Raw genomic sequence first — 27,106 nt, 5'->3', positions numbered from 1 at the left:
TGCTCTCTCATGTATGGGAGACCCTGCATCACAAAAACATAACTATAATCAGTACTCAATCATCAAAAATCATGCAAACTGTCAAACATCGTATGCTAACCCTGGCATCTCTCGCTAAGTCCTGATTGGGACCATGGCGCCCTATGTGGGACCCACGGTGGGGTTCCAGGGCCCGCAAACGATTATAGAAAGTCAAATGCAGAAAATCGAAAGTCAAAGTTCAGTCAACTCACTTCGTCCAGTGGCTCGTCGTCGATCACGGCCTGTCGCATGATCTCAATCCTCGTGGGACGCTCCGGTCGTCGTGAAGGCATGATGATGGCTATGTGGGCTCCGCTGCAATGAACAGTATTCAGAATCAACAAAGTGATAAGTGCAAATGTCACTTTCAAAGGTATATACTTCCATTCTTTTACATTTACTTTCAAAACCCTAATTTTCCTCTATCACTCATTTCATCATAACTTGAGTTTGGGAGATGCGATTTTCGAACCATTTGTTGCGTAGGAATCGTATTTTCAGTCCCCTACTCTCGGGATGTTCCAAAAAGTGCTCTGATGAAGCCTTTTCAGTGAACATCCATCATCAATGCTCTCTTACACAATTTGTCGTAAGTAAGCATGCTACCCTGTTTCACCTCCCTAATAAGCAAGTCGAAACAGGGGGGGCATATAGCTACTCGCAAATTTCATCACTTTCCTTAGTAAGCATTAGGTGATTTTGTGATCTAACGTGTGTTTTGTAGGGTGCGGTTCCTAACTATGTACTGCAGATACCGCTGGAGGCTTCGTCCGACAACTTATGGATATATCCTTTTTCAAATGATGTTTACTTTTTGTACTTTAGCTTGCATATGCACGTAGTACTCATATGACCGCTAAAGTGGGGGCTAAATGTAACGTCATAAATTGTACACACTTGCTAAAAGTAGTACAATTTAACACCTAGTTTAGCACCCGCCTTGGCGCAGTTGCATTTTGCATTACATTTCCCCTTTAGCACTTAATTAATCAAATTAATTAGGTCTAAAGGTTCTATTTCATCATTTTCCACATCATAAAGTCGGGCCCTTTCATTAAAGCGTGCCCCTTTCATTTTATTCCTCCAAGACATCACTTAATCAAAAACCCTAATTAGGCCCTATTCTGAGCTTGGGGGCTTGATTTCGGGGGTCAAAACATCTCGAAATCACCTGTAACTTCGGGATTCTCTCTAAAATCATCATATCTGACAGCCCTGAAAATTTGGTGAAAAGTTGTCAGGACCGTGGCGCCCGGAGTGCACACGGTCCCAGACATTTTTCCCGAAATTTTAGGAGCGCGATCCAATCATAAAATAAAGCTTAACCCCAAGAAATTGGCGGGATATTCAATCTCTAGGTCGGCCAAAAGACGAAATTACGACCTAGGGTTTCATACATAAGAGCTCTCTTTTCTCATTTGAAGGGATCGGAATTTTGTTTTCAGGAACCTCATATGCAGCGAAAGAGCAGATCTTTGAAGACTTCAACAACGTTCAACATCCCTCTATCAAGCATTTATCAATTCCATTCATCCATTTAGGGCTTGGAAGACATTGGAGAACAATAGGAGATTACCGACTGAAGATTGGCTTGTACTCCTCCCTTGAGGGTTGGGTATGATTTCATATTGTTTTCATGTCTTTGCATAAGCTTCAATATCTCATTTATCCGTGCTTTAGATCACTTTCCATCTTGATTTAGAGCATTTACATTATCATTAAAAAGCAATTAGGGTTTACTTTCTAGCTTGCTCTAGTTTGCTTACTTGCATTTTAGATCTTGCACACACACAAGGTCTGCACACACATTACTTCTACAATACAACTTGGCTATTCGTGGAGGTGGAAATCACCGAAGCGGGGGTTTGACTAAGGCAAAACCCTATATTGCCGCCCAAACACCTTTTTCAGATGTAAGTGCAGGTTTCGAGACTCGGACGACGCCGCAGGTTGCAGATCCAGAAGAAGCAGGTCGAGACAGCACCCCACACCAAATTGCAGAGCAGAATACCAGGACAGGGGCGTGGGGCGCCCTGGTCCTGTCAGGACAGGGGCGCTGGGCGCCCTGGTCCCTGGGACAGAGGCGCTGGGCGCCTAGTCCTCCTAACAGATAGCATTTCAGACAACTTTCCAGAGTGCAAAACAGTGGTTTCAGGTGCAGTTTCAGGTGCAGAATCAGGACAGTGGCGCCCACGCCCCCGTCCCAAACATTTCCACTCAGATTTTGACTCCGGGTACGCATTTGCATTCTTGTCTTATCTTTGTACTTACAGCTTTCCATTGTTTAAGTTCAATTCTGCAATCTTGTTATTAGTTCATACTTGCATTTTAGGGTTAGGAATTGAACTTGCATAATCTTACCTTTCAAATACAACGAAGGAATAAGAATCCTAATAGGTAGCCCGTGGCTCTCTCTTTCACAAAAAGAAGTAGCCAATTGTGTGATACCTCTAGGCTCTTTCGTATTCCGTAATGTGTGTCAAAAGGTAGGATTAAGGCATGATAACCTAGTCTCGCTTTTTCCCCCACACAGTAACAATGCATATGGAATCATACGGAAGTGTCAAAAAATACACATTACAAACTGTCACCCGACACCTACTTAAAGATATCCCAATAACAGTGCACTTAAAATTGCCAATACTTATGCATAAATGCCCTAGTAGTCAGGCGCTTTGGGTACCGATAATGGTACACAAATAAGCCAATTGTGATCCAAAAATGCTAAAAAATGGGCAGCTATTGGTACATGTGAAATTTGTTAATGAGCTTCTAGTTTCTTTTTTGGTTTCTTTAAAGTTAGTAATTGAGACGTTGGATGTAAAAATGAACGGTTATTAGAACATGGACGATAACTAGTACTCTTCCCCTACTAATTATTGACACAGTCCTTATTTTTGTCCAACTCTATTTTGCTTTAGAGAATATCCAGATCCTAGTACTGGCTAGATAGAGAATCCTCCGTGTTCGTATAAAGAGTGGGGGTTCACGATTGAAGGCCAGAGGTACACAGATATATTCTTCAGGATTTCTATACAGATAGAGATGCTTCTAAATTAAAAGGTACATCTTAAATGCATGAACAGTTTCCAAGTGCTAAATGTTGACAAGTCTAATTAGTTTGAACTTTCAAATCTATATTGTCTCGAAACCTGTTTTACATTCTTGTCAACTGTGATCGAAATTGATTATTTAAAAAAGCATTTTATTAATGTTAGGTTAGATAGTAGCATTCATCCAAAACTAAACAGCCTTGAATGCACCGTAAATATTTAAACTTCTTTTGGCCAGATATGGCCTGACCTGTCACATCCGCATTACTGCAGGAAGCTTGCCCAGCAAACTTGAACCCAAATCATCATCACAGCAACCATTCCACTTGCCATTGGACTATGGCCTAGTGGACCTAAAGTGTACTCTTCACAAGCAATTCAATCATTGTTTTTAGTTTTTCCTCAAAAGACGCTACAATTCTCATCGTCATTTCAGTTTACAAACTAATATTGACATTTCAATGTCATTCCATTTAAACTTTGCTGTCAAGCCATTTTTCGTGTTGTCCTTATTTCTGTCAAAACTTTTTCTTTCGCCTTCAGAATAGATATCCGGGTACTGGTTGCAGGCCAGAATTGTGTCCTCTGAGCCACCTAAAAAGGGGGAAGGAACCAAGGACCTTGTTGTCAACATTGGGCCCTAATAACAAATTGGCGCTGTTTGAATGATGGCCAGAGTTAAAAAAAATTCCTTTACAAAACTTCTGCGTAGAAAGAGAAATGCCTTTAAATTCATTGTCTTTACTTGTGTTGAAAACCCTTACTAAAAGATGAAGAGCTCTAGTTCATAGGAGACATGAATATTTCAGAATATGATCTGAAATATTCATGAGAGCTTTAATTTAATTAAAAAGATAATAAAATTCAATTTATTCTACAAAATGAAATTTGAATTAAGATTAATGAGAATGCCATGTTATTACTTGAGTTGGCCCACTGTTGAAGGCCTGTACACTCTAAAATGGAGGTAAATGGTTCAAATCCATAGGCAGTTGGGATTGTACGCTCCATTAAACAATATAAAATAAAATTGAAAAACAATCTCCTAGTGTCTTGCTTGGTGGTGGCCTTAAAAAACTACCTTCAACTTTTTACCCTTCTACTAATATAGCATACCTCATTTATCAGAGATTCTTCAACATTCATTAGTCTTCTCAATTTTTCCCTAGTTCATTATTTCTTATTCAAAATTTCCACTGCTTTCATAAGTGTGAATCTGTGATCGTAGTTGATGAAAAAACAGTATATTAAGTTATTTCTAGGAATTCATTTTTGACCTTTTTAGATGAGATTGTACAGCTCACGTGCCACAAAACACCTCAGTACACATCACAAAGCGTAGGACTTTTTTAACCCTAATCTGTCCCATCCAAGGTAGCATTCCATTTACATGACACTAACACAGTATTGCTTAAGTATAAATGGAATTCAATTACCCAAGTTTAAAATGAGAGAATTTTTATGAAAATTCAAGAATTAAATAACAAAGTGCTAATTGTAAAATAAAGTAAAAAACTAATTTGTTAGTACATGTTGAGTATAGAGTGTATAGATAAAACAGATGTTATACAGTATATATAATACTGTATATAAAATATTACGTACAACTTTCAAAAATTCTATTTTATGTTCACGTAATACGGTTTATATAATAAGGCTGGGCCTAAAACTATAGGCCATTCTTTTATCAAGCAAAACCTACTTAAGGTATAAATTAAAAGAAAAAACTTCATTGTGATTTAAAATTTAACTTCTGAAACAGATCTAGTCAAAGTATATCTGCCTTTACTCTGCATTTTTAACTCAATAGGATATAAATTAAAAGACAAAACCCCATTGTGGTTTATAATTTAACTTCTAAAAGAGATCTATTCAAATATATCTGCCTTTGTTCTGTATCTCTCTCTCTAAGTGTGAAAATAAGCCAAAAGTGATATATCGTCAAACCAAAACTATTTTTTTAAATGTCAGGAAACAGCACAGAAAATGAAGCAGGTCATAATTGCTTGAGGTTAAACATTAAATTTTTCAAGTACAAGGCTTTAATGCTCCCACCATATCACAGTGGCATTACAGCAGGGAAGTTGCCTAGCGAATTTGAACCCAAATAATCATAACAAAAGTTCTACTTGCTAATGGGCTGTTGCCTAGTGAACCTTGAAAATCCTTTTATATGAGCAATTCACTAACTTATTTTCCTAAAAAGGTGCTCAACTCTCATCATTTCAAGTGCAAGAGTTAAGACATATTCTGTGTATCTCAAGTCACATGCTAGTCTGCTAAATTGTATAAATTAACCCTGCTAGCAAAGGGGCAGATTCATAAAGTTCTTTACCTTATAGGTGGCTGTTTCTCAACCTTGCCCACAAACTGCATGATAATGTCACATTGTTCTAAATGTGTTCAATTTATGATATGATTTCATTATGGTTGCACTTTGGAAATTTCAAGAAAGAAGTTAGACCATGCTTTCCTCATTAACTTGACCTACCGTGAAGGTTTAATTCAAAATTTGCTGCTATTTGTAGTGACATTCACCGAAGAGTTAACAATTCTCTTTGCTACTTGTGTAAGTGACAAATTGTCGACTCAAAATAAGAGCTCATTCTCAACTCTGTTATCGCCTCAGAATTTGTAAATGGTGGGGCTGCAAATTTATGAAAAAACATAATACAAATTTTCATAGGATCAAATATTTCATTATGTTAGCCTTACAATAGGGAAGAATTATTTGAGAAAGCTTCTGGATTTAATCATGTTGTAGTTTTTGCATCGATGTTTTGGATCACACATTGTGATACATCATTAGGATAAGAAACGAATTCAAAATGTTGATGAAAAATTTTACACGGTTATTTCCAGAAGCTTTGTCAAATAAGTTTCATGGACTGTGGAATATCATGTCTAATGTGGAAGAAGTAAAACATCTGGTTTAAAATAGACAGGATGTGATGCAAAGTACGTCAAGAACAGAAAAAAAGATTTGAACTTCAACATATGTCCAAGTAACCAGGATTTCACTATGTAGTTATAGGATAGATGCAATTATTCGACATGTTGCATAGTGCTGTGTTTACTACTCAATATTGGCAGGTAGTCTACAGTGCATAGACCCTACACTGCATCTCATATGCCCTGACTTTGATTGTAATTCATGGTTTTTCTAGCACTTGCACTTGCTATGGTTATAACAGACTCCAATCCCATAAAATCAATATCCACATAATTGTTAGAGATCACATGTCCATGTCATCTAATGTTAGAAAAAGACATTGACTAAGATCTAAGAAAAAACATATTATGAAATTCGGTTCTGCATAATAACATATAAAAACAAACACAATATTCTTTATTAAATGAATCAGTTATCTTGTTGAGATTTATCATATTGTTAAAAGAGAATCATCTTCCAATATCTGGAGACATCAACTACTTCCATAATATAACCCACTAGTCTAGAATTCTGACAGGTAAACACAAAAATACTTATCATTATAGGCACTTGATTTGGAATCAAAAGGGACTTCACCATCTGAAATTAGGAAAAACTATTTTTAAATGAAAATCAATCATCAATTTAACTGACAAAAGAGCTAAACAAGTCTTCAATGTCATTTGATTGAATTCAATATAAATATTCAGATAGTTGGAGATGGAGGAGGATGGCCCAATAGGCTGAAGGTAACTAGGGAACAATATATCTAATAACTTATTGTCAAAAACTTTTAGAAGTACAAAGCATAGGCAATGAATCAAAAGTATAGAACCTATAGATAAATAAATATTCTTTCACAGTATGCTGGCCTCAATACCCTCAAACGGCATAGCAGCAAAACAACCAACTTATCTCAAGATTGAATTTATTTTTTCACATTCAGGGTACCATTACATAGCTTATTGCATCTATCATTATGCCCCCATAAAAATAAGGTATTTACTTGGCAATGATACTAAGCTGATAAAACGGAATTATTTAGATCTTGTGACTCTTTATCGTCAATGTGAACAAGATGACGCAATTCTTCAAAAGCACACATGGTTTCTGCATCAAACCCTCCTGCAAACTGCAAATATGGCAGATAAATAAATGAGAAAAGAAGAATTACTCACAGCAGTATAATAACAATTAAAACCATCTGTCCACATGTCACATGAAGTGAATATTTACCTGATGAGCTCTGAAAGCAAAACGCACACCCTGAAGCAACAAGAATTCCTGTGCAGGCTCCTTTTCTGAGTTTCCCATCGACTCAAGCTCTATAGATATTCGCTTCATGTATCTCTTTGCTAGCTTAACAGAACTTAGCTTTATCTGTATCAAAAGAAGATCATCAGATTATGAGTTTGAGAATGAGCATACATTCAAAAGGGATGACAATACCAAAAATATGGGCTTCTAAATGATCACTAATTGCTAATAAGCATGCATGACAGACCAATTAACACTCTCTACCAGACACCGTTCTTACAGTAAGATGTCCCAAAACTTCATTTTTTTAATCTGTACTAGGAATGTATGTTTCAGTTGAAGTTGTGAGAAAATAGAGTTTGCTTTTAAGGGAAGTTTCATGAAGTGAGAAGCCTTGGTGATGTCTGCAACAATTTCATTTTTATGGCAAAGCTGATCATTTCTGCCAATTTAGGGTTCATAGCCATTATTTTCTATGTTAAAGTCCAATCGATGTTCCACGGAGTTTCCTGACAGGGGGACGGGGGGACAGGTTTTGGGGACCGGGGGAGCAAGGACCTAAATTTGGGGATGGTGAGGGGATGGCGGGGGGACAGCAGTGGAGTGGTGGTTGGGGGGGGCAGTGCTGATTAAAAAATAGAGGTGAATTAAAATCTTCAAGGCAAAATCTGGAATATAACATCTCTGTGAGTGCCCCATAGAAGGCCAACAAGTTTTCACAAAGTTAAAGGTTGCAATCAGTATTTAATGGCATGTGCCACATATCAAGTGACTTGGCAGCATGCTCGACGGAGGTGACCGGAGGTGGCAGAAGTGGTGGTGCTGTGGGGGGACATTTCCCTCAAGTCCCCAAGTCTCGGAAACATCCCCCTACAAAGGACGCGAGTCTTTTGGGGGGGGGATGCATCCCCATGGAACACTGAATCCAATTCAACAATCATACTCATCTAATGCATGGTTGCTTTCATCTACACATGCCTATAGTGAATACAAATGCCATAAATGACAGTTTGTCATATAGTTACAGGAAACTTTATATCTGCAAAGAGGACTGAAGCCGTCTCGAAAAACAGCTCGGATATAAAGGTGGATACGAGAAAACAAAGAAAACCTTCAATCCTTGCCAATCCTTACAAATGCAGACACCGTTGAGCAAAGTATTCAAATTTCTCATAGAAATAGAGTCAACAAGTAATGCTTGTTAACTAATCAAGCAGCTATGTCATGAATCCAAGAGTATGTCATAGACAGATCAAGATGAATAGAGTAACTAACACGGCATGAGAACAAATAGAAATATGTTATTCAAGAAAAGCTTAATAGCCTATTTTCAGGCTGAAAGGAATAAAAGAAAATGGAATTATTTCTTAGCTGACTGGCACTTAAGCTGCAGTGTAGCAGAATAAGGACAAACTTGTTCCAACATGATATATTTAGAATATTGTCAAACTTCAAATTTTTAAAACTATCTTTCAGTAGAACTCAATCCAGCCTAACTTTTACAAGGTATCAGCTTAAGATAATCTTTATAATGATAAGGGATGAGAAGTTTCGAGCAGAAAGAATAATGCACCAAATAATTAAGATTCTTGATTATCTGGACAAAAATAAGTTTGATTTCCTTCCAGTTTAACATACAAGTGTTTTCGTGAAAAGAAAGAACACTAAGAAGTTAAACTGAACTAACAAAAAATTATTAGTCCGTGAACTGACAAAAGAGCATCTGTTAACTAAAATAAGAATTGTCACTCTTATGATTCTCTAACCTTTTGATGGTAGTAAATATCATATCCTGTCCAGGAAGTATATATTGCTGGTGACAACCTACAATTTAGCCTTCTAGAAACAACTTTTAATTCTCTCCTATGAATGGTGTAGCTATAAACATATGTAAGGTAAGTTTGTTTGTATAGGAAGGTGAAACATATTGATAAAGTTTGATCTATTCATGTTTAGATTGAGACACAGCTAATATTAAGTATTCCCTGGATGAAAGTTGCACCCAAATAAGTCGAAATGAATTAGGACAACGCTCAATTAATTCACAAATTAATACCTCACGAACAAGGCCATCATCAAGCATCCAATCAATTGGAATCTGAAACTCTTTGTAGAGGGCCATCGTCCTTTCTCTTGTTTGCAGCAGTTTATAGACAATTTGCTCCAACCTGTCAAAAGAAAAAATAAATTATCAGAAAATATAATTGTCTTCATCAGGAGATACATGAGATCATTTCAAATTCTTACTTTTCCAGCAACATTGTCATCCTCTTTAGAGTAACATCAGAGGGCTGATGAAGATCATCATCATATGACAAGACTTCAGATTTCAACTTTTTCATATCCCTGTATGTAAATGCAGCTTCTCGCATAGTGTCAGCTTTCTTCTCTGGCCAGTCAAAATGTTTCAAAACTGCTCTCTCATCAACCTGCAAAATGGTATTCATAATCTTAAATATCCCATGCTATTTGATATCATGGTGGAAAAATTTTAAACCAAATAATCAGACTGGAGAAAACATTTTGAGGGGGAATACGAAGAGTTCAGCATTTGTTCTAGGGTCGTGGAACTTACAAGGAAAGAAAGCTCCTCATCAAGCCACTGAACAAAAGCTAGCACATCTTCGATATTGGTATAAGCTACAACCCTCAATTCTTGTATCAAATACCGTACAAAGTCACCTTGGGTTTCAACATCTTCTTTGATCTGCGAAGTTTGGAAAAAAGATAAAGAAAAAGGTCACGGTATTCCTTCATCAATATAAACCAATACTGAATAACATTAATAGAAGAATTCAAGCTCAACTCACCGCCAGCAAGTGTGCAGAACGGTTTTCAATTTCTCCAATCATGCTGCTTCGAGCTACTGATATATCTGGATTTTCAGAATTCCCAATTGCAGAGGAATCTTTTTTTGAATCTCGTTTCATCAATGAGCGATAAAACTGTACTACTTCTGGAGCTTTCTGCATTGCATCTTTTCTTACTGTTGTCTTAGAATGAAGGACTTCAGAAGGGGATAACGATTGTGGAGGCATTGGAGGAGGTGGTGGAATGTTGCTGGGACATTTTGGAGGTGGAGATGGAGGTGAAGGTGGAGGTGGTGGCATGCTGCTTGGATGTTTTGGACGCACAGAGGTTGAGGCTGTGGAAGATACTAATGAAGGTTTTGGAGGAGGTTTTGGTATTCTTGATGGTCTTTTCGCAACTTCTACACCCATAGATTTTGTCAAAAGAATTTGTTTGGCAGTCAATGCTTTCTTTTCCTCTTCCTTTTGCTCATCCATTTCCTTCTCTCCTAGCTTTTTCCCATCTATCTTCATCTTATCATGATCATTTTGAAAATTTGTTCTGTGTTTATCTTTAGATTCAGTAATCTTTCCTGCAAGCTCTGAAGCTAATGTCCTCGACGGACCAGGCAACGAGACACTCATCCCATTTGGTTGTTCAAGTTTCTTGGACTTCATCATAAAAAAAAATGCAGTCAGTTGGTTGTTGTATCACCCAAATTCAGCATGGAGAATGGTACTACATCTATAGAAAGGTTCCTAATTAGTTTTGCTTTTGGACGTTCCCTGACATTTTATTAGAGCTTTGAGAGAAGTATTACTTTCTTATAGAACATCACTTTGAGACTCAACATCCTAAGGAAAATTTTAAATCCCTTCACTTTGAGACTCAACATCCTAAGGAAAAATTTAAATCCCTTCATAACTCTAATAGGCTCTATGCATTGCTTGTTACTGAGAAAGCATATACACACTTTGATAGGTCCTACAGACTAATTTAATTTAAAGGATGCTAATAGTAGTTGTCATCATATGAGTTTCTCAAGAGAGATATAAGAAAATGTTAGGCACACTCACCTCGGTAGGATGGCAAAACACAAGAATTTCTGACTCGGCTTTTCCAAGCTTGTTTGCCATTTCTCTTTTCTGCTGTACAAGCTCTGCATTCATGTTTTGCAGCCTAACAACTTCGGCTTCAAGTTCTGCATTCGTGTTTTGCAGCTGAACAACTTGGATTTCCATGTCCATTGTTGTATGTGTTTTTTTCTGAACAAGTGCATCATATTCTGCTTTCTGAGCTTTTGCAAGCTTGTCTGCCAGTTCTCTTTTCTCCTGTACAAGTTCAGCGGTCATGTTATGCAGCTGAAGAACTTCATTTTCAAGTTCTGCATTCATGTTCTGAAGCTGAAGAATTTGAGTTTCCAAGCTTGTTGTTGTCTCCAAATTCTTTTTAATATTTTCAGCACTTTCTGCGCTCAAAGAAACAATTCTCATATTCAATCCCTCAATTTCAGTACACCTTGCTCCAAGCTCTTTCTCCAACACGGTAACCTTATGCAATGCTCTGAATAAGTCTTTTTGCTCATGGAGAAGTTCACTTTGAAGTGTCTCCTCTGTTTCTTGTAATCCCTTGATCATTCTTCTCAGCTGTCGAATTTCATGTGTAGGACAACATGATTCAACTGGTTTGATATGATTGCAATCAGAATCCAAATTAATAGACCTCTGTGACTGTTTCAAAGAATTAAGACCCCCAATTGTCCGAAGTTTTGGATTCATCCGAGCAGCAGACGTCTTGATATTTCCAAATTCAGTGTCCTGATGAATTTCCATGTGAGGAGTTCCTGTGCTTTTTTTCACAGCCTCAGTTCGGGAACCTATTGGATTCCTGGAAGGAACTCTAACAGAAGCTTGATCCCCCTTTTTGGCGTTCCCTTCCACAGAAATTGCCTTTGTTTTTGTCCTCGTCTCCTTTGAGACTCTATTAAAAGCCTCAGATCTCCGTAGTCCATCTCTAGGCTTCACACCATTGACAGAATTCTTGCTCAAAGAGCTCAATTTGCTACTTTCAGTACTTGAATTCGTACCCGTCCCGTGCCTGATCTCGTTTCGAGGAATCTCTTCTTTCATCTTTGAACCCTGTTGTGTCCCTGTTGCTTCAAACAACAATTACAAATCTGCTTACTCTACATAATTTTACAATTCCTAGAAACGGTCGAGCAAAACCATTGAGATTTGGCTAGAAGATGACTTGAAAACAACCTAAGGGAAAAATATTAGAAGCAATAAAGTTAGATTTCTATGATTAGCCAGTATTCAGCTGGAAGTTTCTAAGGATAGGCTTGCAAATAGCTGTAAAATCTTGAATAGAATTACACAAAAAAGAAAATTATAAACTTCGAAACCTTATGCATCCATTCAACGTGTATCAACCAGCGCGATACACGGCAACAACTATAACGGTTGCTCGTTTAATTCGCGCTTTAAGATGGTCTCCATTACACAAGTAAAATTTCTTCGAGGTTTACAAAGACTTTAAACTGAAATTTTCTTCGTGCATATCAATATTTTTAAATCTATGCAAAATTAAAAAGAAATTCTCCGATATTCCCAAAGATTTTGATTTTCGAAAAATAAAAACAACAAGGGTTAAAAACTGGAAGTATCTTTGACAAACTCGATGTTCAGCGCTTTCTTTTTAAAAGTACAAGATAAAGCTGAGCTTAAGCAAACATAACGACCAGAGATAGATACGCCAAATGTATGAATTCAAATTACAAAACAAAACCAAGCCGGCAAAATGTCGTCTCAATTTATTTGTAAAAGTCAAATATTTACTAGCATTGCGCATAAATTTATGAACATGGTGGGATTATTTACTCATTCAAAAAATCCTCCTTAATATGCAGAAATTTTTCACATATATTACTTACTCTCCCTGAAACTGCCAAGAACTTGTGCATATCTATCATTGTTTCGAAAAAAATAAAAAATATATATATATATGCTCACATATATTAACTTAAATATCTAAGTAATCATTCTAGCTAGAATCTGCAGAAATTTTACATATTCAGCACTATAACAATCTGGCTTCAAGCACTATTCTTTCAAATAATCAGTATGGTTTTGCAAAGTTCGACTACCTTTCTCAGACACAACGTAAATGCATCACTTGCCTGTTAACATTATTTATTTGCTCATATAATCACTCTGACTTGCAAATTTTCAAAAGCAAAGCAATGGAAGTGCAACACTTACCTGTAACATTACTCAAAGACGGCTAAAAACATTATTCCCGTAATTTTCGGAAGCCCTGTATATTTGTGCAGAAAACAACATTTCATTAGCATATATGTCAACAAATACTCTAATGCTGCTCCCAAATCTTCAGCTGAAAGTGAAATAGCTACAAATGGCTATTATTCAACATGAATTACTCACGGAAAGCCAAATTTTACTCAAAAACCGAGTAACTGACAGAAAAAATTTCGTGTTTCGTGCAAAACAGGGTCTAAAATTTTCTAAACTCGTTGGACTCCACAAAATAATTGTCATACGCCGTCAATTTCAGTTTCATTCTACAATTGTTTTGAAACAAAAAACGTGCTAATAGTCCAGCTCCTTGACGAAATTTCAGTTCTGAAATCTTCAGAATTCTGGAGAGTTTTGATGAATTCAGGCTTTGTTTGCAAAATCTTCGAATGTATTCCTCAACTGAATAGCTTGTTACGAAGCGTTTGGTTGTTACTACATTAGTATTTTATTTTATTTAAAAAATAATATTTCCAATTCAAAGTTACTTTATTAACCTATTGGAGGGATGTGGTGGAATCTATAGGAGAGGACCATGTGCACCTTAATTTTGTGCTTCTCAAAATCTTACGTGGAAATTTTGAATCAGAATTTTTTGCAAGGAGTCCAAAATAGCCCCAAAAAAAAGTGAGACCAATAGGTGAGCAAAAGGGCCCCAATACTTGTGCAGATGATGTGGCATCGCATGATTGGTTACTTTTCAGAACAAATGATCTATTTCATTCAATTATTGGTACTTATCATACAACTATTGATGCAATATTGTACAAAAGTTGGATATTAAATCAAAAGTATGAGGGTATTAAATCAACAACTTCTATCACAAGAATTGAAACGCGCTCAACTACCGCAATAAGCACTTTTTCACTTTTAGTTTTGAACTCACCTTGTTTCTTTTGGTTTTAATGTAATAATATTTGTATAAATGGTGTGATATGCGTGGAAGGTAGGTATCTGATTTTTTTTTTACTTCATTCTTATAGGATTGAATATTTCCATTTTGGGTTATAAATAATCTACATTATGTATGGTTCTGAAAATTAAACTTCTAATTTTTTATTTTTAGTTTAAAGTCAACCTCACCTTTTTAATTAATCATTATGTCTCAATTAAAAGAGCAAAATCTTTCATTTGAGACTCTTAAAGTAATATTTAAACTAATAATCTTAATTCATTTTAACAATATCAATTGTCTTAGATCTAGATTTGAGCACACATTCTTACTTGCATGATTATGTGTGATTGTAGAAATTGAAATTTTATTTTTTTAATTTAAAGTCAACCCCACCCTTCTAAATGATCAATATACGTCAATTAGATGAGAAAAATGTTTCATTTGATACCCTTAAAGTAGTATTTAAAGGAATGGTCCTAATTCATTTTAACAATATCAATCATCCTAGATTTAGATCTAAGCACATATTTTTTTACATGATTATGTATGGTTGTGGAAATTGAATCTCAACACACATTCTTACTTGCATGATTATGTGTGGTTGTGAAAGTTTAAGTTGATACCCTTAAAATAGTATTTAAAAGACTATTCATAATTCATTTTAACAATATCAATCATCCTAGATCTAGATCTTAGCACACATTCTTACTTGCATGATTATTAAGGAGCACTTATAAAAGCACTTGCATTGCATTATTATTTAGGACGTCCATTGTATCATATTTGATCATTTTCTTAGTCATTGACTTGGTATTCTTATGAGGTTTGACACAAGGGAGGAACTATCCTTGTTATGTGCAAACTCTCAAGCACACCAAAGTAGTTTTTATGCTAGAGCTATTATGATGTTTCTTGAAAATAAATGCAAAATTTAGTAAAATAGAAACTACATCAAGGGGGTGACCTCCACTAATTAGATAATAATATATGAATTTAGTAATTTTAAATTATGATGATATGGGAGAGAGTTCTCTTCCTTAATCAAATGCGAAAGGAAATTTGACAATGAAACACTTAATTCTCTAATCAAATAATGATTTATTCTTCAAAATGTAACAACAAATAAGACACTTAAATTAAATCACTTTCTAATAACAACCCTTTAAAAAAGTAGAGACAATATATTCATTAATGTCGAATGTAATGACCCATTTCAATTCATTTTGTACATTCTATAGTTGGACTGTTTATTATTTCCTTGTATTTTATTCTTTTGATTTCATCAATACAATACAAAAAAAAATTAAAAAATCACTTTCCAATTACAATCCTTTAAAAGGGTAGAGATAACATATTCATTAATGTAGAATGTAATGAACCATTTCAATTCATTCTATGTAGTCCTATAATTGGACTCCTTACTATTTCCTTGAATTTTATTCTTTTGGCTTCATCAATACAAAATAAAAATCACTTTCCAGTAACAACACTTTAAAAGAGTAGAGACAACATATTCATTAATGTAGAAAGTAATCACACATTTCAATTCATACTTAATAAGGTATTCTTAAAGTCTTAATAGTATGATTCTAGATCTTAATTGATGAGATTTTGATATAAAATTCACTCCTAAATTGATATAAACGATCTTATACATGATATAAAATCTTTATTAAAAAAAATCTTGTATGGGCCTTTGGTCTATTGGTGAAGTTGAAAGGTTCTTAATGAACCCACCAAGGATCAAGTCTTGTTGAGTGCAAGGCTTTGACCTCATAAGGGATGAGGTTACAATCATGCCCCCAAGCGAATTTGGCAGAATGGATCCCTCAGTCCTTGACTCTTAGCCAAAAAGGTTTCAGTCTAAGACGCATACTCCATCCTTGACTCTTAGCCAAAAAGATTTCAGTCAAAAATGCATACTCTCATTAGAAAACTAAAATGACTTTATAAATAAAAAAAATCCTCCAGAAAAAAAACAGAAAAATGAACCACCAATAAGCATCCTTATCCAGAAAACTAAATTGATTTAAAGAGCATAACAGAAAAATGAACCACCAATAAGCATCCCTTATCCCTTATCCCTTAGCTACCATACCCCTAATCGAATCCTAAACTTAAGGAAAGAAACAAGTTTAGTATTTGATACTAAGCATATAGTGAGATTGACTCAAATTTGATGTCACATCACAAAAGAGGTTAGCTTTTGTCTTAAATGTTTGAAAGCACTAAGGCAACCGCATGGTGGTGTTCTATCACACTTGATTAATTCGGTTTATAATTAAATAGATGGGCCCTCTAGAATTTATGATAAAAGAAAAGTTATAAGTTTGTTCCCTTTTATTTAAAAACTGAAATTGACCTTGTCAAGGGGGCAACATGGCCAACATTCACGTTAAAATAGATCTTGAATACCCCGTCGGTTAGGAAAACAAAACAAACATTCCCATCATAGTCTTTGACGTTGTAGGACATGTTTTTAATCATTTACAATTAGTTTGGGTATAATTTGACTATAGTGCTCAATCTTTGAGAGCAACAAGCATATGGTTTAAGTTTTCCATGTAATACAAGGAGCTCACAATGGGCCTCAACTTATATTATTTCATAGTAACCCTACCTAATATTGTGGGGTTCGGGGAACACCCTTCTTGTTGTCCATGGTCTTTTATTGTATTATGGTTTCTTATTGTGTACGCTCACGGAAAGGGGGATAGGTGTGGTTTTATTTTTCTTATTTTTCAAGAAAATTTAAGTAATTTTAGAGAATTAGTTGCTTAACAAATTAGTTTAGAATTATTTAATCGAGATTGTATTAAATAAACAGATGTATTAATAAATGTGTATGAAAAGTTAATGAGTCTTTAGTTTATTGGTGAAGTTGGAAGTTTCTTAATGAGTCCACCAGAGAACAAGTCTTGTTAGGTGCAAGTCTCTGACATCAAAAAGGGATGAGGTTGGGATTGTGCGTCAGGTGAATTTGGTGGAATGGATACCCCTCAGTCAGTCAACAATAAAGCTACTAAATCAATATGTCGTGCACCAAATAAGACTTGATCGAGATCTTAAATACCTTGAACATATGAATGAGATATAAAATCTACAAATAGTTAGGGTAAGAAAATTCAAGCAACATCATAGAATATCAATTAAATAAAAGAGAGAACTCTATTGTACTTTATACACGAAGAAGCAACATTAAATGCATATTGACGAGCTCTAACAACTCTTGAGAAAACAATGAATATGTGTTAAAAGAACTAGGTAAATATAATCAATTTACATCCTCCCATAAATGAGAAACCAAAGCACAACATTTCTGAAGGAAATATCAATAATCTATATCCACCCAAGACAAAGACAGAGTACACCAATGCCATAGATCTTGAGTCTAAACCACTAGTTGAGAGAAACAAAAACCTTGTGAACCAATGCAAGAGAATAAGTAAGGGCTCATGACCATTATTAAAATTTTCTCAATCTTGCTCCTAATTATGAGTATATGAAGAATGCATTTTCATATGATGAAATACAAAAATACAACTATTAGGCTATAAAATTTGAATATTTTTGACAAAATAAAAATTCTGTGTAGTTTGACATCACATCTATGGATGCTCATTATCTAGGTTGCTTGAAATGGAGGTATTGAGTAGTGAATTTGTAGGTATTGTTGTGCTACCATAACTACTCTAGATCTTTTGTTTGGTGTTACCCTTGTAAAGGCTTTCTTTGCACATATATGTTACTTAGATTATTGAATGATACATTGGATTTATTTAGAGTGTGACAATTTTCTCTTAAAAGTTTTGTTTTCCCCACACACATTTGTGTTGTGGTATGATTTTATTTATATTTTATATGTGTCTCTTTTTTGTAATTGTAAAGATCTTAAAAATTACACAATAACCTCCTCTAAGATTAGCTTAGGCAGTATTTCCACATACTTTGCTTCCTTTCAATAACCAACTCTTCAATCAAAATGGATTACGATAAACATGTCATGAATAATGGTTTAATTTTAAGTAATGTGTGGTTAGAATTCTGACTATAAATATAATCAGTGTTGCATGCATCTAAGTAGTTTTAATCATGAGAGAAACCCATCATCAATGTATAGAACCCAAACAAAGATAATAGTTCTTAATCATCAAGACCATTTCTAAATAAATTAAGGATGGTATACCAATTTATCAAATATTACCTTTCTAAATAAATGATTTCAAACTATGCATAAGGATAATATCTCAATCATTAAAGCATGGTAAAATTATATGGTTAGTCATCATCCTAATATCTAATTTACACTATTATCTAAACCTCATTACTAAATCATGGTTGTATAATGTTGAAAAATAATAAGAAACAAATGGATATCAAGCTTAAAAAATTGACAAAATGTGTCTATAAATATAACAAAATGAATAGTAAATGAATGTTACTTAAGAAGGTAAATAAGTTCCTCCTTGACAAGAAATCTATTTAGTAATATTATTGGTATAAATTCCTTCTTGAGTAATAATGTATACACACTATTATCTTAACTTATTTATCATTTTTTTCACTTATTTGACTAGAATTTGTATTAAATTTATGTCAGTTTTTTCAGTGAATTTGGCTTAGGGGGCCACACTCGTTATATTAACTTTTAAAAAATATATATTCTATGGCTACTCCATCACAAAGGACCTTCCAAAAAACTCATAGGATGCTTGCATTTAAATACCAAGGCCATTTAGAGATAATTACATTTTTTATACAAATTAGGTTTATCTATACACCCATTACATTATCTTAGATGTTTATTATCTCTATACTTGTTCTACTTCTATCTCCTCCTCCTCATTGTTGTAAATGCTTCCTACCTCACAAGTAAAAGACTAGTCAATACCTCATGAAGGTGCCACTCTTTCTGTCAATTTTAAAAAAATTATGCCCCATTTGGTTTGGTGTTTCCACAATGTATCATTATACCTTACAACAAAAACCATGAATGTGATTCATGGACCCCCATTTTATTGATGACAGGCCAGATATCCACACAAAGGTGGAATCGATGCCTTTGTGATTACATCATCTAGGATAATCCTAAGCCCTCTCTAACACCTTGGATTAAAGAGACTCTACACTAGTCCTTGTTACTTCTGTAAGAATTGACTAGTAACCCATGGTCTAGAGGCCAATTAAATAGCACAAATGCAAGTGAGAACAAGATAGACAAGAACAAACTATATTCTTGTTAGGGTTTCAAGCAGATCCGAAGCAAATATGAACTAACAATTATATGCAGATTTAAATACAAAAGATAAAGAAATAAAACAAGACACAGATAACACAGAGATTTAACGTGGTTGACCCAGAATGGGTTACGTCCACCATACACAGTCGTCCAATCTTTCTTATTATCCAGCAAAAACAGTACATCAACCTTACAATGCCTTAAGCATCCCAACCACTTATAACATGCGTTTTTAGGGCAACAAACAAAGTCGGCCTTTTTAGGGTTTTATTACAATGTCAGTTTTCATCAACAAAAAACGGCAAAAAAAAATTTCTCGGGGGCTGCCGCCCCCGAACCCCTGCTTGGGGCCCAGCCTAGCCCCGGACCCTGGCGAGGATACGTGCTGAGTGTACAGTACTTTGCTGATCAGTCGCCACATTTCAACAATTCTCATCAAGATGCAAAAATCAATCAATGATACAATGCACATGAGCCTACTTATAAAGGCAAGGCCATAGAGAAATGAGAGCATGCAATCATGATATGTGGCCCAATGAGATACAAGGGTAGGTAGGGGTAGGTAGGAGAAATAATAGATAATTCCACTAAAGATGGATCACCCACTGAAGGTGGAATTATCATTCCACTATAAGTGGATATGAAAATGTGATAACAAGATAACACTACCAAAGGTGGAATTTCTCCTACAACCATATTTCCTAGATATGCAATTTCATAAGTGTCTCATATGCAAATTACTATGAAATGAATTATCCTAAGTCAACTTAAGTAACTTGTGTAATTACATGACACATAAATTACACCAACAACTTCCTTGGTTTCTCCATATTTGAGAAACACTACAACAAACATTAATGGAATATCAACATTAACCTTTTATGTTGAATAATCATGAGAAAAAGTTCTCCCAAAAAAACCTAGATGACATGCAACATGATGTTTTCCTTTAAATTAATAATGATTGGAAGGTCAAAAATCTTGCTAAAAAAGCTACCTATCATTTCTTTACAGCAAGACACATCGTGTATCGATTTTTATTTCTCTTTACTGTTAACCCATAGAAGAATTACCATCATGTATATAAAACTCTTGCACTTAATATTTTCACACTCTTTTCCATTAACTTTTTGTATGAGAACTCACTCCTAGAAGTATTCCTCTCTAGTCTTGTTAGTGCTTTATGCAACCTCACCAACTTTTTGGGATGACTTCTCACTACTTTTGTTGGAGGTGATGTTAATAATGTTTGGTGCCAATTTTTGCCACGTGTGTGGAGTTTTCTCTTATATCTTTCACCTCTAATTCAATAGTTATTTTGGCCAATGTGTTTGTTTTCCATTAGCTTCAATGTATGCATATTTAAATGTGAAAGCTAATAGGAAATCATTTTGGGCTAGCGAGATTTCAAAATATTATTTAGCTTCCAATTTAGATACATTCTCCTCCTAATAGCGTTTATTATAGCTATCAAATCTCCCTCTATATTCACTTGTTCAATACCATAATGTTCACAAGTTTGGAGCCTAAGAGGAGAACTTGTGCTTCAACCTCATTATTGGTGTCAAGTGTGAGTTTTCATTGTAGTTCCAATCAACCATCCTCTATGATATTTTATAATATAGCCAGCTCCCAAACTTCCTATATTACCCCTCAAAGTTCTATCAATACTCAATTTGTGTCATCCATTGGTGGGGGGTCAACCTTAATCTTAGTCTCATATTATGTTTCGGATGAACCCCACCTACCCTATAAACAAAGGTCATTATTTTTTTGAATGTGGAGGAACGGGTAGGGGTAGCTAAGCGACTTGGAGCTTCACTCGAAGTTCACCTCGCATCATTATTCAAGGCAAGTTAAACCCCCTATAAACCCTCCGGGCTACAAACCCGACCCCATCATTATAGGAGTTAAGAAAATACAACACCACAGGAGCCCAAATAATCTCTACAAGCTGAAAAACCTGTTACAAGGAGAAGCAATGAAGCAAATCACAAAAGGAAAGAATACACAGGAAAAATATGCTCCGAAAGATGAGAGCTCAATAATCTCCAAAATGTATTGTCAATAATAATCCTTCTTCATACAATGAAAAGAAAGAACTCAACCTTTAATAGGTCAAGAAACCCTAAAAGGGAAAACCTAGGTTTGCACATAATAATTAATTAAAAACAATTAATTATATGCACCTAAAGTTAGCTTAAGTGTAAAAGAGATAAAGGGAACTTAAATAATTAAACAAATAATGTTTAATTAATCAAGTAAATACCCGAATACTCTAACACCCCCCCTTAAGCTAGACTTAGGGAGAAGCTAAAACCTAGAATAGCTACTGAAAGCAATAAAGATGGGTCCCGGCAACAAGGCCTAATCAGGTACCCAAATACAATGAAATCTCTATGAACTGGAGAAATAGAGAAAACCACATGGGAACAAAACTCTACTCCAAAAAGAGATAAAAAGAACACCACTGAAGCATGAAGAACCTGCAAACTCTGTCGAAAAATAACTGCTGATCTCAAGAACCTCCACTGAACTAGAACATGACTAGGTAGAGAAGACTGTAATCTGCATGAGTGCCCTCAAATGACACTACTCGAATCAGGAGGCAAACAAGGCAAAAACAACTAAAATCGAAGATACAGATGGCATGAGAAACCAAAGCCTGAAGAGTTGATCAATCGAACCACGGAAGTAGTAGAACCAACAGGATAAACCTCCCCATAATGCGGAAGTGGGGGAACACTGAAAAGGACAGCCAAAAACAACTGCATGACAAAGAACCAAGAACATCAAAGGTGCTGAGACACATCATCATGAGGCAAATGACATGGAAGGAACACTCACTGGACAAAGAAATATGGCAAACAATAGGCAAATATCAACCCCCTCATGGCACTTGGTCAATAGTGCATGTACAACAAGACACAAGATATGCAAGATTCCAAGTAAACAATGCATGATGGCACTTTATCTCAGTGTGTTTGCATAAATACAAGCTACAATGATAAGAAGATTGGAAAAAGAAACGAGAATCAAAACAGAGACACCCTGCTCAGAAAAGAGATCCCAGGACCTGAAACAACCACAATATCCACCAGAGTGCTAAAAAGCAAAAAACTGAATAAAATATGCATGGAGCAGAATCTGGAAATAAAACTCATATTTCTAGAAAGTACACAACACAAGCTTTCCGAAAATATAAAGTTTTCGAAAAACGGAGGTCGGATGCTCATTCTACGTCTCCCGGAGTGCAAAAAAGAGACCTCACTTTGACTGTAAAAAAACATAGTCAAACAGCAAAATTGGAAAAAATTACCAACACCATGAGGTCGGCCTCGGAACCAGCTTTTCGACACCTATTTTTTTTCGAAAAAATGACTCTGTATGCCCAAGATAGGGCCAAAAAACCAAACCCCCCCTTCAAAAAGCCAAAAAAGGGGTCTGGTTGCACTTTGGTGGTCCAGTGGCCAATGGGTGGCTAGTGGGTGACGGTTGGATGGCGACCCGATGGTGGTCCGGTGGCCAGGTGGAGATTTACCGGTAGTAGAGGAGGTCGGGTCGGGCGGAGCTTTCCCGGCGGCAAGGGTTTCCGACAGCGAGGGTCTGGGCGAGGCAGCGGCGGCGGGGCCGTAGGGAGGCCAGCGGCGGCAAGGCGGGGCCGGGAAATAGCGGTTGGTGGCGGGCCGAAGCCCAAATAATCTCTGCAAGCTGAAAAACCTGTTACAAGGAGAAGCAATGAAGCAAATCACAGAAGGAAAGAATACACAGGAAAAATATGCTCCAAAAGATGAGAGCTCAATAATCTCCAAAATGTATTGTCAATAATAATCCTTCTTCATACAATGAAAAGAAAGAACTCAACCTTTAATAGGTCAAGAAACCCTAAAAGGGAAAACCTAGGTTTGCACATAATAATTAATTAAAACAATTAATTATATGCACCTAAAGTTAGCTTAAGTGTAAAAGAGATAAAGGGAACTTCAATAATTAAACAAATAATGTTTAATTAATCAAGTAAATACCCGAATACTCTAACAATCATGTCAACAACCAAATAAACATACGTCATTATTAGTACTATAATTTTTATATCATATTTAAAATTTATTTTGTCATAAATTGTTTGAAACAATAATATTAAATGTCTTGATTTATGAGTAAATTGTTTCATCATAATTCCTTAAAATTGTTGTCAAAAGTTGAATGATATAAGGTTTATTGTTCAATTAGAGACCCACAATATATATGTGTGTGTGTGTGTGCACCCGCGTGTGTGTGTGCCCGCGCGCACACTAGTGTGTGTGTGTGTGTGTGCACCCGCGTGTGTGTGTGTGTGCCCGCGCGCACACTAGTGTGTGTGTGTGTGTGTGTGTGTGTGTGTGTGTGTGTGTGTGTGTGTGTGTGTGTGTGTGTGAGAGAGAGAGAGAGAGAGAGAGACAAACTATGTATTCCTTTAATTTAAATGTGAATCCTTTGTATGATGACACATTTTTTGTTTATATAATAAGAATAGTAACTATTTGTTAGAAAATTAAAAAAGGTTAATGCAATGTGCTAAAATATGTAAGGACTATGAGGGTAATTGCCATAACAGATGCATATATTAAGGGATTTAATATTAATATAAAATAATATTATAAGTAAAAGAAGATAACTTTTAAAGTTTATTTTTACTCTATTTTAAAAAATGAAATTAGATGGAGGGCTCATATAATCTATGTCAATATTAAGAACTATACAAGTTGAATTCACAAATTAAGAAAGATGTTTTTTTTAACGAATATGTGCATCAATTTCTATTCATTTATATAAAAATACACATACGACAAAAACATAGATGGACACAAAGTCACCCCTCAAAGTCACATGAGCAGTGCACGAAAAGAAAGATAATATAAATAACAAAAAAGCCACCTAAGCAGTGAGAGCAGCACCAGTGGGAGGCGAAGGGGGATCCTGGTCATCCGAAGGGGGAGAGATATTCAAGAAGTTTGTGAATTATGATGAACATGTAGTAACAAATGTACAAATACAAATGAAGAAACACCATTATATGTTTAATAAATGCGAGATAGAGAAAAAAAAGTTTATTTTATTCATATTTAGCAATGATAAGGATTGATTATACTTGAAAATGCTACATTGAACCTCCTTATATCTTCTAGATGGAGTTCATATATAACTTTTTCCTTCATTTTTAGTAGTGTTAAAAAATTTAGTTAAAAATTTACAAAACAGTTATCTTCTTACTTTCCTACATAAGTCTTCATGGTAGTGTTCTTTCGAACCTGCAGATGAAACATTTCATTTGCATTGTTTGTATTGTTGAATACATTATCCTTATCCATATGATTATTCTAGTTTTATCTTTCAAATATCCTTGTACTACCATTAAAGTAGTGAGGTCTTAAAAGAAGAGGAATCTAGATCTATGTATTTTTCTAAATTAATAATGGGATATCATTTTTCAAATATAAATATAACATGATGTTATCGATATTAATACAATCATAAATATGTTTTTTCATAATAAAAGAGGAAACAAAGCGTAAAGAGATCATCTATTGATAAAACTAAAATTGAATATATCAGTATTATCATATTTTTCAATATGAATAGAAATAAAATTTATTAAAGTTAAAAATATAGAAAAGCTAATAATCTTTAAACAAAAAAAAAATTGACTAGTAAAGTAGCGTTAACTAGGGCACTGACCCTTAACATAGTAAAAACAACAACACCAAGAAATGGCATTGGCAACAAAGCAACAGCCTAGAGGCAGCAAGAACCAAACCTAGATAGATAGGCAAAGGAAAACCTATCCAACCAGAAAACAACTAAGACCCCCAATCAAGGGGGAGGGAGGGGGTGGGGAGGGGGGGGAGAGCCACCAAAACCCCGAAAAGCGGGGGGAGGGGGGGTTTGGGGCAAGGGAGAAGACTTCCCCTTCTGCCTACGAGCAACCATAGTCAAGGCGATGCTTGCATTGGGACCATCAAAGGAGAGATCAATCGGAAGGGACCCCACAGGGTTACAATCAGAAGAGTCAACAGGGTGTTGCAACAAAACAACAAGAGGTTGTTGAAGAGCAACAACAGGCTATGACGAAACAACACCACAAGTAGGTTTGATAGCAGAAGATGGCTACAGAACAGGAGAATTTGTAGTGGGGACCTTAGGAAATGAGGCCACAGAAGGAGCCACGGGAGCAATAGTAGTTGTGAGGGGCAGGACCTCATCCTAAGAGGGGATATCATCCTCATGGGAGGAGTTAGCAAGAGCAGAGTCTGGAGCATTAACTGTTAAGTGATTAGTAGTAGCATTCCTCCACCAAGTAGAAACACCTTTGTGGCGTGAAATGGAGTAGTCTGAAGCAAGATGACCCGTAAAGAAGCATCTCCTGCAACAAAAGGGGAGGCCTTCAATCCAGCAGTTGTGTCCAAGGTCTATCTCCCACCAGAAGAACTACATCTCCAGGGAGAGGCGAGGAGATGTTAATATCCACAAGGATGTGGGCAAAGGTAGTGTGGGGAGCACCCCCAAGAAGGGCACCAACAATCCCAACACTAGGAGGGAGGGGCGAGAAAGCAACAGCGTCGAAGGAGACCACTACAGGAGCAGACGCAGCGGAAGGAAGCCTGCGCGAGGGAGAGTTGTTAGAGGAATTTGAAATCGTCTTGTGGACGGGAGCCATAGTTGTCAAAATATAAATTTGTTGCTATTGAATCTACTTTTCTTTTATACTTAATCGGTATTCTTCATAATTTAAGATAATAAAAAATAAACTTAATAATGAATAATGAAATATCCTCGACTCTATGATTCATATTCAATATTTTTCACTCTATGCTTTTATAGTTGTACTTCCAAAATAATGTACTTTTGAATTCCAAAAAGATATTGAGTTGTCTTTAACATTAAGATTGCATAAATATATTAATAATATTCAATGTTCTTTATAATGTAATCTATTAAGAGAAATCAAAGCAAGGGATATCTTTTAAAGTTATAAAATATATTCATTTGGATTCAAACTAAACTATATAGTATCATTACCAAACATTATAGTAACATCAATGAGTTATTCAATCTTGTCATAACTTTTAAAATAAAATTGCTTCAATCTTTTCATAAGGTTATGAATCAATACCTTAAAATTAAATCACGCCACAATCTTTTCATAGCTCTTAAAATCATACAAGAGACAAATTAATCACAAGCATTCCAGTCCATATTAAATTATTATTATTTTGTATTATCCTTATTCTTGCGACGCGTGTATTAAGGAAACAAAAATTTAAAATTCAAGTCTTTGATTCACGAGAAAGGAAACTATTAAACAAAGCCTAAAATTTTATTCACGGGAGATTTTATTATTATTAAAAGTCCAAGTAAAATATTAAGTACAGCTTATGTCTCGTACTCAAGTACCTATAATCATATGGCCTTTCTTCAGACAGGATTTGAAAGTAACATATGCACGTCACAAATCTTTATATGTAAGGAAGGAAGGTCATGAAAGATGGACTTTGAATGTTATTTAAAGTTCATAAAGACAACAAATCCTCCTCTAACATAAATATTTTGGAGCAAATAATTAAA

General features: G+C 35.4%; 1 protein-coding gene across 3 annotated transcripts; it reads right to left on the bottom strand.

The window, feature by feature from the left end:
* Nucleotides 1-6,822: 6,822 nt before the first annotated feature.
* Nucleotides 6,823-13,788, bottom strand: LOC131072499 (protein CHUP1, chloroplastic). 3 transcript variants are annotated; one of them, XM_058008666.2, is made up of 9 exons: nt 13,497-13,788; nt 13,314-13,368; nt 11,130-12,208; nt 10,074-10,724; nt 9,839-9,970; nt 9,511-9,692; nt 9,320-9,431; nt 7,243-7,386; nt 6,823-7,138 (listed from the first exon to the last, which is right to left on the bottom strand). In XM_058008666.2, exons 3-9 carry the CDS (start codon nt 12,180-12,182, stop codon nt 7,025-7,027), a joined length of 2,388 nt encoding a protein of 795 aa, XP_057864649.2. In that variant the 5' UTR covers nt 12,183-12,208; nt 13,314-13,368; nt 13,497-13,788; the 3' UTR covers nt 6,823-7,024. The 3 variants fall into 3 exon arrangements, with proteins under 3 accessions (XP_057864649.2, XP_057864648.2, XP_057864650.2); XM_058008665.2 differs by having other exon boundaries at nt 11,130-12,202; XM_058008667.2 differs by lacking the exons at nt 13,314-13,368; nt 13,497-13,788 and adding an exon at nt 13,199-13,266 and having other exon boundaries at nt 11,130-12,202.
* Nucleotides 13,789-27,106: the final 13,318 nt, after the last annotated feature.

This window comes from Cryptomeria japonica, chromosome 1, assembly GCF_030272615.1.
Source record: "Cryptomeria japonica chromosome 1, Sugi_1.0, whole genome shotgun sequence".
Classification (NCBI taxonomy): domain Eukaryota; kingdom Viridiplantae; phylum Streptophyta; class Pinopsida; order Cupressales; family Cupressaceae; genus Cryptomeria; species Cryptomeria japonica.
Note: the sequence above shows the minus strand (reverse complement) of the source record. Positions and strands in the feature narration are given on the sequence as shown.

Coding starts and splice junctions, on each gene's coding strand:
- LOC131072499 (XM_058008666.2), bottom strand. CDS start 12,182: ATGAAAGAAGAGATTCCTCGAAACGAGATCAGGCACGGGACGGGTACG. Junction 9,432..9,510: donor ATGACAATGTTGCTGGAAAA/GTAAGAATTTGA, acceptor TTCTTTTGACAG/GTTGGAGCAAATTGTCTATA. Junction 7,387..9,319: donor ATGATGGCCTTGTTCGTGAG/GTATTAATTTGT, acceptor CTTTTGATACAG/ATAAAGCTAAGTTCTGTTAA.